At 47.2% G+C, this 12,705-nt stretch overlaps 1 protein-coding gene across 7 annotated transcripts in view; it reads right to left on the reverse strand.

Moving 5' to 3' along the window:
• Positions 1–12,705, reverse strand: part of brat1 (BRCA1-associated ATM activator 1) — a 47,244-nt gene that overhangs the window by 13,428 nt on the left and 21,111 nt on the right. For all 7 annotated transcript variants that reach the window (XM_038819749.1, XM_038819750.1, XM_038819751.1 and 4 more), the window contains 4 exons: positions 5,195–5,313; positions 4,680–4,866; positions 3,613–3,686; positions 2,820–2,925 (listed from right to left, as the gene is read on the reverse strand). In XM_038819749.1, the coding sequence (XP_038675677.1) occupies positions 2,820–2,925; positions 3,613–3,686; positions 4,680–4,866; positions 5,195–5,313 (486 nt within the window). The remainder of the gene's footprint in view (positions 1–2,819; positions 2,926–3,612; positions 3,687–4,679; positions 4,867–5,194; positions 5,314–12,705) is intronic.

A 12,705-nucleotide genomic window follows, 5' to 3' on the forward strand; every position in this document is an offset into this window, starting at 1 on the left:
CGGCCATCCCCGTGCCGGTGCATGCGCATGGTTGCTGTCTCCGCGCCGATGTGGAGCAACATTTCGGCGACCGAACAGCGGGTCCCCTCCAGATCACGGCTGCCTGCCGATCGGAAGCCCCCGATCACGGGCCTGGACCCCGTGGAGGCCCTCCCCGGAGTCAGATCCCCCCACCAGGATGTCCACATCAGCCACGGGTCCGGGCTCCCACTGGGTGGTACCAAGTTTGAACCACGCCGGCGGGAGTTCGGCCCGTCGCCCGCAGAGAATCGCCACGGGTGCCTATTTCAGCGGCCCCCGACTGGCGCCGCAGCGACTGCGCGGGCGTGAAGGCCCGGCGTCGGAGCAGCGTGGCAGGATTCTCCCCCCCCCCCCCCTAGCGATTCTCCGACCCAACGCGGGCTCGGAGAATCCCGGGCACTATCTTCAATGAAAATTCAATAATGCTGATAGGTTAATGCTCAAGTACAAACATAATGCCCAATATACTGAGTGCATCTTGTGTAACAAGACTTTCAAAGGATAATCAGAGTAGATTGCCCATCGTATTTTGGAAATTCAAAGCACAGCCTGATGGGTTATTGAGACAATGTTTTAAAAACGGAACCAAGCTTTAAATAAGCATCACACAAGTAACCACATCCAACAAGAGAGAATCTGATCACCTCCGCTTGATGTGCAACAACACTATCACCGCTGAATCCCCAACTATCAATACCATTGACCAGAAACTGAACTGGACAGTTAAACAAATACTGTAGCTACAAGAGCAGGTCAGGGCTGGCAATTCTGCCGTGACTAACTTACCTCCCAACTCCCCAATGCCTGTCCACCATTTAAAAGAAACAAGACAGGAATGTGATGGCATACTCTCTATTTGCCTCATGAGCGCAGCTCCAACAACGCTCAAGAGATTCAACACCATCCACGACAATGCAGCGCGTTTGATTGGCACCTCATTTACCATCCTAAACATTCACTCCCTCCACCACCAGCATATAGTAGCAGCAGTACATACCATCTACATGATGCAGTGCAGCAACTTTCCAATCTCCTTCGATAATACCTGCAAATTCATGAATGTTACCCTCTGTAACAAGGGCAGCAGGACCATGGAAACACCACCATCACCTGCGAGTTCCCCTCCCCTCACACACCATCCTGACTCTGAAATATATCACCATTCCTTTGCTGTTACTGGGTTAATATACTGCAACTTCCACCCTAACAACACTTTTGGTAACCCTATGCTCCATGGACTGCAGCAGTTAAGGTCCTCACCACCAGCTTCTCAAGGGCAATTAGTAATAGGCAATAGGTGTTGGCCTTGCCAGTGATTCCCACATCCCATAAACCAAAAAAAGCAAGGAAATTATGAAACTTGATTGCCAGATTCTAGAGAAATAAATTTACCCGTTACACGTGTTTCTTGCTTAGTTCTGTATTGTAATTATGTTTGATATAAAATTAGATGTCCTGAAACTGCACAGACGGGCCAAAAATAAAAGTATATTTTTTAAACATGCAAAATTGGGATGGAAAATCATTTTTGTAAAATGGCAATTTATCACTCATATGTTGCTTTGAGGTGATGCATTGCAGATGTTGCTGAGGCAAGTCCTGCATTTACAAAATACAAATTACATTGGTGATGCAGTTGTATCACACTGCAAATTATAATTTGCCATGAGTCTGGAGGGAGAGCAAGAGGAATCTGATTTCTTATAGGTTTTTCAAATTGTACTTTGAACTCCACTTAAACCTAGCCCTTGAGTGTATTGTGTAAACTGCAAAGCGAGTGAATCAATTGACCAGAAGTATAATAAAAGCAGAGCAGTGTACTTACATAAGCCTGGTCTTAATGTTTAGCACTAAGTATCATGCTTAAACATCAGTCAATTTTCTATCATCTGTTTTTAAACCAATTTTCTCCTCCCCATCCTGAAACTAGATGTTGGGATACCAGTTCCCAGGAGCCCTGCCACCCTTATTCAAATAACCATTCTTCATATGTGCCACCAAGCTATTTAACATCTATATCCACCAAGCTTTTCCCTGTTCTTATCCAATGTCCAAACAAACCCTTTCTAGCAGGGAATACTGTATAGATATCAGGGACAAGAACCCTAGCTTGGTAATACTGGGGTCAATTTTAGCACCACAAATGCTGCTTTGGCTACCATCAGTTAATTCACACAAACTAAGAATCAAATCTTGGACATTCTGTCTGTACAGCTTATACAGAAGCACAGTGCACATTTACCCACAGCCATTAGGAGAATCTTTAGTCCCATTTTATAAACTCATTGCATTAAACGCGACACGCCGTTTTGGGGGGGCGGGGATGGGAGAATCGCGTGCGGGTGCCAGGGCGGCGTGGCGTGATTTGCCCGGCACTCCCGCAATTCTCCCACCCGCCGTGGGGGTCGGAGAATTTGAACCCAGCGTCTCATTTGCGGGTACCCCAATGATACACCGGGGAACCCCTCTAGGAAGTTCCCACGTAAACCCAGCAATTGTCCAGAAGGCCCAACTACCCCATGACAATTGCGGTGGGCTGGGAACATCTGACAAAGCGATTTAAATTGCTAACTTCAGATATTTTTCCAGTTTTACTCTCAGTTATTCTGAAAGAATTAGAAGGAAATACGACTGTGGGTCCCCCCCCCCTCCCCCTTCTCTCCCCCGCCCTTTACAAACATATTAATGGGTGAAAACATTGTCTACACCCACCTTCAAGCTTAGGTCGGATTACAGAAGATTTTGACATATATCGAGTAGAATATAGACATAGCAGACAGCTGACACTGGTTTCCTACCTCCATCTAAAAACTCTTTCAAAGTGGGTTCAAGCGCAGGAGAGTCTACAGCTTCAATACAATGTAACATCCAGTGAAATAAAGCCTGCAGGGTTTTCTTCAAAACCTAAATGTTACAAATGTGATTAATTATCAGTTTTTACATACAAGACTTGACTCAAGTGTAAGTGGTACAAAGTCTACTTCGAGCAGTGGATTTGGACCTCTAACACCTCTCTCTCTTTAGCAATCTTTCAAAATGAGCCTGGGGCAAGAGCTCTCCCATGCAGTCTTAACATCAAGATGCTGCTGCACTGCAACTTCCACACAGTTTTGGCTGATCAGGAAGTTCCCCTCCAAATCACACATTATCCTGATTTACATAGAATTTACAGTGCAGAAAGAGGCCATTCGGATTTGGAACTATATTGCTATTCTTGTTTACCTGCTTGACAAAGGCCTTAGGGATGAAGATGTGGAGGCACTGGAAGACAAACAAAAATCTGGGGAGGATCGTCATTTTCACGGTCTGTACCCTCCCCGCCAACGATGGGATCGTTGTTATTGATATGGGTATTAACATTATATTCGTTACTGTTTATTGTTGGTGGGTGCAAATTAGGGAGAAAATGTGAAAAAGGAGAATAAAAATATTTTTCAAAGAAAGAGGAAAAAGAGTCCTGTTCAGTTGTGCCCACATTGCTGCAGCAATAAATGATCTGCTGTTCCATTGCAGATCAAATACATTGACAATAGAGAACTACACAGAAACATTACAAAAAGGTTTATTTTAATAGAGAAATATATTACTCACAGTACTGTCTGTATCTGGGTTTCTGATATAATCAAGCAGAAGGTTCAATGCACTATTTACTTCCTCAATCCTCCCTAAAATTAAAATATTAATTTCAACAAAAATTAAACCAATCTCTATATTGATGTAAAAAAATTTTTAGAATTCAAAACTATACAGACACAAAGCTCAGCAATGCTGAACAGCCGGCTGCGAATATAGGTTAATGTTAATGTATGAGGACAAGAGGGAAAAACATCAACTGCATTTTCTACAAGTCTTACTCACCCCATTCTAAACAATAACTTTTGAAAAAATTCTATACTTTCAGTCATTAAGTTTCTGAAACAAACCTTTACTCAATTGCCTGGTCTACCCTTGGATTTAAAATCCTAGATTGGTAATCTAGAACTACTAGAACTAGGGCCTCACGGTAGCATGGTGGTTAGCATCAATGCTTCACAGCTCCAGGGTCCCAGGTTCGATTCCCGGCTGGGTCACTGTCTGTGTGGAGTCTGCACGTCCTCCCCGTGTGTGCGTGGGTTTCCTCCGGGTGCTCCGGTTTCCTCCCACAGTCCAAAGATGTGCCGGTTAGGTGGATTGGCCATGCTAAATTGCCCGTAGTGTAAGGTTAATGGGGGGGATTGTTGGGTTACGGGTATGTGGGTTTAAGTAGGGTGATCATTGCTCGGCACAACATCGAGGGCCGAAGGGCCTGTTCTGTGCTGTACTGTTCTATGTTCTATGGTAAGTTTTACCAAAAGTTTGAATCACTGAAGATGTTTATTCAAGGGTAAATATGACCAATGAACAAAAATCCACTGCAATATTTTTATTCATTTTCTTGTATGCTTAGCTACCAGTCTGCTATCAAGGCTTCAGAATACAGACGTTTGGCAGTGATTAATGCCTCAGAGACAAGTGCATCATTTTTCCTTCATTCATAGGGGATGTTTCACATTTTAAGCTCAAGAAGGTACTTTCTGGAAGAAGTATGAGCTACTATCGGTCTTAAAATGATCAGATATATTTACATCAAAGGCCAGAAAACTTCAATGCTTTATCATCGCTTCTGCTTTATTTCATACCTGCCCATTGGGGGATTGCACCAAGAACATCTATTCCTGCTCTCTGAACTTTGATGCATCCAATCAGATGTCTGCTAATACTGACGCCAGCTGAAGTGGTGGGAATAGCAGTTCCAATGCACAGCTTTAGGACTGTAAGCACCGAGTGAATCAAAGCTTGGTACGGCAACTCTATTCTCTGAGAAGGCTGAAGAAGAGAAATAAAATTAACACTTTTAGCTTTATTTTACACACAGGGTGCATGATTAAAATTAATTTATATTTAGCCCCAATAAATTTTCTTTCTTGGGAGTCAAACACATGAAAACTTCTCTGGAGGAAAAGGAATACTTTCTGTAGGTTAAGACAACCAATATCAATTGTTTTTTTAACTGCTTCTAGGTATAAAACCAAAGATAGAGCAAGATTTCTTCTGACACTCGTATAACATCTTTTATTTATTTCCTTGTTCATAATTCAGATTTCAGAGCTGAGAGGACAGCAGGAGAATTTCTAACATATCCTTATCTGCTTACCATTTGTAACAACTCCAAAAGATGTAAAAGTGTTTGACAGAGCAAGTTGACACATGCGGATTTTCTGGATACTCGGTGCTCAATATCGACTCTATAGTTTGAAGATGCATCCAGTAAGACTGTAAATATAATGCACTTTCAGTTTTTGGGTTAATATGCACATAATATTAAAATACATAATATTAAATATGGAGTTGGTCACAGATCAGTCATGGTCTCATTAAATGTTGGGTCAGGCTTGAGGAGCTGAATGGCCTACTCCTGTTCCTATGTTCCAAGTACTGTATTGAGAGAATCAATTACTGTTTCATAGTTTGCAATTGTGGATTACAATCAGTAGTGGTTAAGACACTAATACATTTGGATAAGCACAATTTAATGGGGTGACTCCTCCTCCTCCAGGTACCAAGCCCTAAGAGGGCATTGATGACCATGGACTTCCATTGGACTGGTCCATGATTACGTTTGTAAAGTACTGCAGGGTTGCCTTCAGCAGCATGGCTGACCAGGAAATTCTCCTCTCTTCCTGCCTACCATCAGGCATATTGGAAGATTTACAGGCGGATAATCAACCTGGATGGCTACATTCTGAATACACCATCTGTGACCATCAAGTCCTGAAGTGGGAATTGAACCCGGAGCCTCTTGCCCAGAGACAGGGATGCTACCCACAGCACCACAAGACCTCCCAATGGATGACTGCAATACATAAAATTTATCCAAAAAAAAAACAGTCTTTTTGGATTCTCCATTGAATTAGTATCATCTTCCTCTCCAAATCTATATGCCACTATTGATTGCTTATTCAGAATATGTCCAAGTTCCTGCAGGATGATCAGAAAATAGAAGGAAAAAGCAAAAGACATATTGTTTATCAAGTCTATCTTTTCTTACTGACTAAGGACTAAATGACACCAACACCTCGGATTTGGAAGTTCCACCCCTATTTCCAACTGAGGTAGAGTACGACTCACATATGGGGAAACCCAAGCTCAGCAGGGACATTTAAACTCAGTGCTGAGTTCAAACAGACCCCATTTTCGGTGAAGTGAGTGTCTAATCCTGCAGTGTGTGATTTATGATTTTTTTTTTTAAAGAGTAGGTGTAAATGCTCGTAGAAGGCAGATCAGGTCGATGGAGCTGTCAGGCGGTCAGCTTATTTAAAACCCCGGACTTCCGGTGGCGGCTATGAAGGAGTAAGTCGCACATTTGGTGGCTCCCGTTCTGGTCGGACATTTGGACCTTTTCCCCCGATTTTCTACCGGACTTGAACTGTAAAACTGAAGACAGAGGCAATTGTGTACTGAATTCCCACATTGGTGCATGGAGAGAAGGACTAGAAGTGCTTGTAAAGGCAGAAGCAGAAAGACAGAGAAGGCTTGGGCTGAAGCTGCAGCGGGAGACAGCATGGCGGAGGACCGGACCTCTGGCTTGTCGACCCAGTGGTCAACGGAGCAGCTGATGCAAGTTATTCAGGAAGGTTTTGCTAAGCAGAAACGGACTGTGGAACCAAAAAGAGTCGATTGAGCGGCTGAAGCTTAGATTGGACGCCCAAGATCGGGCGATCCAGAAGGTGGAGAAGGCGCTGGCTGAGCAGGAGGAACATCAAACTGCAGTGGAGGTGGGGATGCTGAGAGACCAGCAGAAGAAGCTCCTGGAGAAGGTGGAGGACCTAGAGGATAGATTCCGCTGGCAGAACTTGAGAACCGTTGGGCTCCCGGAGGTGTCCGAAGGTGAGAAGCTGCTGGGGGATGAGGCATTCTCCCGACCCTTGGGAGGTGGACAGAGCTCACAGAGCACTCGTGAGGAAGCCACGGACGGGAGACCCCCCCCCCCCCCCCCCCCCCCCGAGGGCAATGGTGGTGAGATTCCATGAGTACTTCGATAAGGAGTGCATTCTACAGTGGGCCAAGCAAGCACGGAGCTGTTAAGTGGGACAATAGTATCCTGTGGGTCTACCAAGACCCGAGTGCGGAGGTGGCCAGGGGAAGAGCAGGCTTCAACCAGATTAGGTCGATCCTTTTTAAGAAAAAGATGAAGTTCGGACTGTTCAATCTGGCCCGTGTCTGGGTCACGTACGAGGCACAGCACTTTTATTTTGAGTCGCCTGAGGATGCGCTGGACTTCGTGAAAAGGAAAGGACTGGTGGTGGACTGGGAACTTTTGAACTTTGTGCAAATTTATGATTTTTTTTTTTCGTTTCTCTGTTCTTTAAAAAAACGTTTCTCGTTTTTCATTTTGTGGAAGCTGTTTGTAAAGCCTTCTGTATTGATTTGGGACCAGTGGCAGAGCTGAGTGAGTTAAGGTTTTCATTTGCACTGTTGGGGGATGGATGTTTGTTTAGATTTTGCTGTTTTTCTGTCGGGCAATTGTGTGGGGATTGTTTGATGTTGGAGTATGTTTGCATGAGCGGTGGGGAGGGGACAATAGGTGGGAGACTATCCAGCGCCAGGGATGGGGGCCACCAAACTAGCTGGGCGGGCTAGCTCATGGAAGTCCAGTGGGGGGGTGTGTGCATATGTTAGGTTTATCAAAGGGGTTGGGTTGCAGAGTGTTGTTACTGGGAGGGGGGGGGGGGGGGGGGGGAATGTTCTGCTGACGAGGGAGGGACTTGGGCCAAGGGACAGAGAGGAGGTTGGGGGCGGAGGCTGCCTGGGGGTGGGCCGGTGGAGGCGTGGAGCATGGGCTAGAGGCAGGCCCAAAACAGGAGATGGCTGATCGGCGAAGGGGGGTGGGCAATGAGTCCCCACCTCGGCTGATCACCTGGAATGTTCGAGGGTTAAATGGGCCGGTCAAGAGGGCACGTGTGTTCGCACATCTCAGGGCGCTGAAGGCGGACGTGGTAATGTTGCAGGAGACGCACCTTAGAGTAACTGACCAGATTAGTTGAGGAAAGGCTGGATCAATCAGGTCTTTCATTCGGGACTGGATTCAAAGACTAGGGGGGTCACGATCCTGATCAATAAGCGAGTGGTGTTTGAGGCGGGTAGAATAGTTTTGGATGCGGGAGGTCGGTATGTTATGGTCAGTGGGAAACTGGAGGGGATGCAGGTGGTATTAGTAAATGTGTATGCGCCAAATTGGGATGATGTGGAGTTTATAAAGAGGATGCTGGGGAAGATACCGGACCTGGACCCGCACAGGTTGGTCATGGGAGGGGCATCTTCAACACAGTTGTTGACCCTGGCTTGGACCGCTCAAGCTCAAAAACGGGTAGGGTGCCAGCAATGGCAAAGGAACTAAAAGGGTTCATGGAGCTGATTGGGGGGGGGGGGGGGGGGGGGGGTGTGAGTGGATCCATGGAGATTTGGGCAGCTGAGGGTGAAGGAGTTCTCTTTCTAGTCACACGTGCATAAAGTGTACTCCTGGATCGATTTCTTCATTTTGAGCAGGGTCTTACTGGCAGTGGTGGTGTACAGTGGGTATTCGCCGACCACAATCGGTGTTTAAATGGGTCTTTTGTCTTCTGGATGTTGTTTGGGAATTTATCAAGGGTTATCTGTCAAGTACTGTATTCTTTGGGGATTTATTGGTGTTGATAGTTGTTAAGATGTTTACTGTGGGTTTATAAAGTGTTAACTGGTTTCATGAATAAACATTGTTTTAATTTAAAAGTGCTGTAACACTCTGTTGAATGACACCTGAAAGGCAGGCCCATGAGCTCGCCATAACGATAGTAAATTCAAAGTTAAGGGTCAGGTGAACTCCATGATACACTTTGGGGTTCTCTAAACCCTGGAACTTAACACTAACAAGTAACAGATGGATAAAAGAGAGACGCAGGTGCACAGTGGCACATGGTTAGCACTGCTGCCTTAATGTGCCATTGACCCGGGTTCGATTCCAGCCTTGGGTGACTATCTGTGTGGAGTTTACACGTTCTCCCTGTGTCTGCGTGGGTTTCCTCCAGATGCTCTGGTTATCTCCCACAGTCCAAAGTTGTGCAAGTTAGGTGGATTGGCCATGATAAATTGCCCCTTAGTGTCCAAAAGGTTAGATGGGGTTACAGGGATAGGGCGGGGGCGTGGGCTGAGGTAAGGTGCTCTTTCAGAGATGGGTGCAGACTCGATGGGCCAAATGGCCTCTGTAATGAACTCCAATTGGCTTTATTGGTTGGCCAATTGGAGTATGAGCTCCCTCAATGATAGGTCATTGAGGAGGTCCATATAATCACCTGTGTAGGCTTTGTGAGGCAGTCTTAGGTTGGCCTGGACTGCTAGCAGCACTGTTTGTAGCTGCTCCTGTAATATCGTTATTGTAAATAAATATTGGTGTGGTGACGGAACTCCTGCCTCCCGTGGATTACTACAGCTTCCTTCTGCAATGTAAAGATTCTATGATATGGTCATTAAAGGGAAGGCAATATCTGGGGCACGTGCAGTTGTTGAAAGGGTAGAAGGTGAAAAATTATGTTCAGAGAACATTTTCTAATTGGAGAGAGTTGTTTCGTGTTCAGCCCAAATGATCTGGGCCTGGGTATTGAGAGTACAATTTTGAAATTTGCAGATGATAGGAAAGTTTGCAAGATAATAAATAGTGAACAGTATGGTAGGCTTCGGGAGGATGTACACAGATTGGTGAAATGGCAGGCACAATTAAATGTGGATAAATGTGAAATGATGGGAGAAATAGCATGGGGAGGCAGTATCATCAAAATGATGCGAAGTTCATGATGTGGAGTTTATAAAGAGGATGCTGGGGAAACCTGGACGCACACAGGTTGGTCATGGGAGGGGACTTCAACACAGTTATTGACCCTGGCTTGGACCAGTCAAGCTCAGAAACGGGCAGGATGCCAGCAATGGCAAAGGAAGTAAAAGAGTTTGGGGGCCTTACTGGCAGTGGTGATGGACACGGGGCACTCGGCTATCACAATCTCAGACCATGCTCCACACTGGGTTGACCTGCAGGTTAGTAAAGGCAGTAACCAGCGCCCGCACTTGAGGTTTAGATGTGGCTCTTTTGGCTGACGAAGGGGTGTGCGAGCGGCTGAGGAAATGTATTCAGAATTACCTGCAGGTCAACGACACGGGGGAAATTTCAGCGGCGATTGTCTGGGAAGCACTGAAGGCGGTGGTCAGAGGGGAGCTGATCTCGATACGGGCCCATAGGGAGAAGATGGACAGGGCAGAGACGGGCCAACTGGTAAAGGAGGTACTACAGATCGATAGGAGGTATGCGGAGACCCCCAAGGCAGGGATTTTAAGGGAACGGCGGAGGCTACAGGCAGAGTTTGTCTTGTTAACCACAGGGAGAGTGGTGGAGCAGCTGAGAAAGGCAAAGGAGGCGATCTATGAGTATGGAGAGAAGGCCAGCAGAATGCTTTCACAGCAGCTTAAAAAGAGGGAGGCAGCCAGGGAGATAGGGAAAGTAAATGACGGAGTTAGGAGCCTGGTTGCAGATTCAGTAGGGGTAAATAAGGCATTTAGGGGTTTCTACAGTCGGCTGTATAGGTCGGAACCCCCTACGGGGCCGGAGGGAATGAGGCACTTCGTGGGCGGGCTGAATTTCCCAAAGCTGGACGAGGAGCTGGTAGAAGGGCTGGGGGCACCGATCAGGTTGGAAGAGATAGTGGAGGGTCTGAAGGCCATGCAGCCGGGTAAAGCCCTGGGGCTGGATGGGTACCCAGTGGAGTTTTATAAAAGGTTCTCTGGGATATTGGGGCCGGTGTTGTGAGGATGTTCAATGAGGCAAGGGAAAGAGGGGCACTGCCCCCGACGATGTCACAGGCTACGATTTTGCTGATTCTGAAGCGGGACAAGAACCCGGAGCTGTGTGGGTCCTACAGGCCGACATCCCTGTTGAATGTGGATACCAAACTGGGGAGGACCAAACGGGGTTTGTTAAAGGTAAGCAGTTGGCGGCCAACGTAAGACGGTTGTTAAATGTGATCATGCTGCCCCCGGAAGGTAGGGAAGTAGAGGTTGTGATCGCAATGGATGAAGAAAAGGCTTTTGATCGGGTAGAATGGGATTATCTGTGGGAGGTCCGGTTCGGATTTGGGCAGGGCTTAATTGACTGGGTCAGGTTGCTGTATCAGGCTCCTGTGGCAAGTGTACAGACGAATAAGGACAACATCGGACTATTTTAGACTGCACCGGGGGACGAGACGAGAGCCCCCTCTCCCCACTGTTGTTCACGCTAGCTATAGAACCGTTGAAAATTGCTCTGAGAGCCTCAAGGGGGTGGAAGGGGCTGGTCCGGAGGGTGGGTGGAGCATAGAGTCTCGATCTATGCAGATAACCTGCTTCTGTATGTGTCGGACCCATTGGAGGGGATGGAAGAAATCATGAGGATTCTGGGGGAATTTGGCTGGTTTTCGGGATATAAGCTAAATATGGGGAAAAGTGAGATGGTTGCGGTTCAGGCGAGGGGACAGGAGAGGCGATTGGGGAAGCTATCGCTTAGATTAGTAGGGGGAAGCTTTAGGTACCTAGGCATTCAAGCGGCTCGGGAATGGGACCGGCTGCATAAATTAAACCTGGCCCGGCTAGTAGACCAAATGAAGGACGATTTTCGGAGATGGGACGCGCTCCTGTTGTCATTAGCTGGGAGGGTGCAGACGATGAAGATGACGGTCCTCCCGAGATTCCTGTCATGTTTCAATGTCTCCCCATCTTTACTCGGCGGTCCTTTTTTAAACGGGTCAACAAAGTGATCTCTGACTTTGTTTGGGCGGGCAAGACTCCGCGGATAAGGAAGGTAATGCTTGAGCGGAGTCAGGGAGAGGGCAGGCTGCCGCTGCCAAATTTTAGTAACTATTATTGGGTGGCAAATATAGCCATGATCAGGAAGTGGGTGGTGGGGGTGGGGTCGGCATGGGAGCGTAAATAGGCGGCTTCATGCAAGGGCACCAGTTTAGGTACGTTGGTAACTGCGCCTCTGACCTTCCCGCTGGCATGGTACTCCACCAGCCCATGGTGGTGATGGCCCTGAGAGTCTGGGGGCAATGGAGGAGACATGTGGGAGCAGAGGGAGCATCGGTCTGGTCCCCAATCTGTAATAATCACCGGTTTGCCCGGGAAGTATGGATGGGGCGTTCCGGATATGGCTGAGAGCAGGGATTGAGAGGATGGGGGATATGTTTATAGAGGGGAGCTTTCCAAGTATGAGGGCGCTGGAGGAGAAGTTTGGGTTGGCGAGGGGAAACAAATTCAGGTATCTGCAGGTGCGGGACTTCCTACGTAAACAGGTGTCAACCTTCCCGCTCCTACCGCTAAGGGGGATTCAGGACATTGGGGATTTTGGCAGAGGTTTGCAGATGTCATGTGCACGGTGTTAAAAACAAGGTGGCGCTGAGTCCAGAGGTTGCGATTTTCGGGGTGTCGGAAGACCCGGGAATCCAGGAGGAGAAAGAGGCAGAGGTTCTGGCCTTTGCTTCCCTGGTAACCCGGAGACGGATACTATTAGCTTGGAGGGACTCAAAGCCCCCGAAGTCGGAGATCTGGCTATCTGGCATGGCTAGCTTTCTCTGTTTGGAGAAAATCAAGTTCGCCATGAGAGGGACATGG

The sequence above is a fragment of the Scyliorhinus canicula genome, chromosome 15 (assembly GCF_902713615.1).
Source record: "Scyliorhinus canicula chromosome 15, sScyCan1.1, whole genome shotgun sequence".
Classification (NCBI taxonomy): Eukaryota; Metazoa; Chordata; class Chondrichthyes; order Carcharhiniformes; family Scyliorhinidae; genus Scyliorhinus; species Scyliorhinus canicula.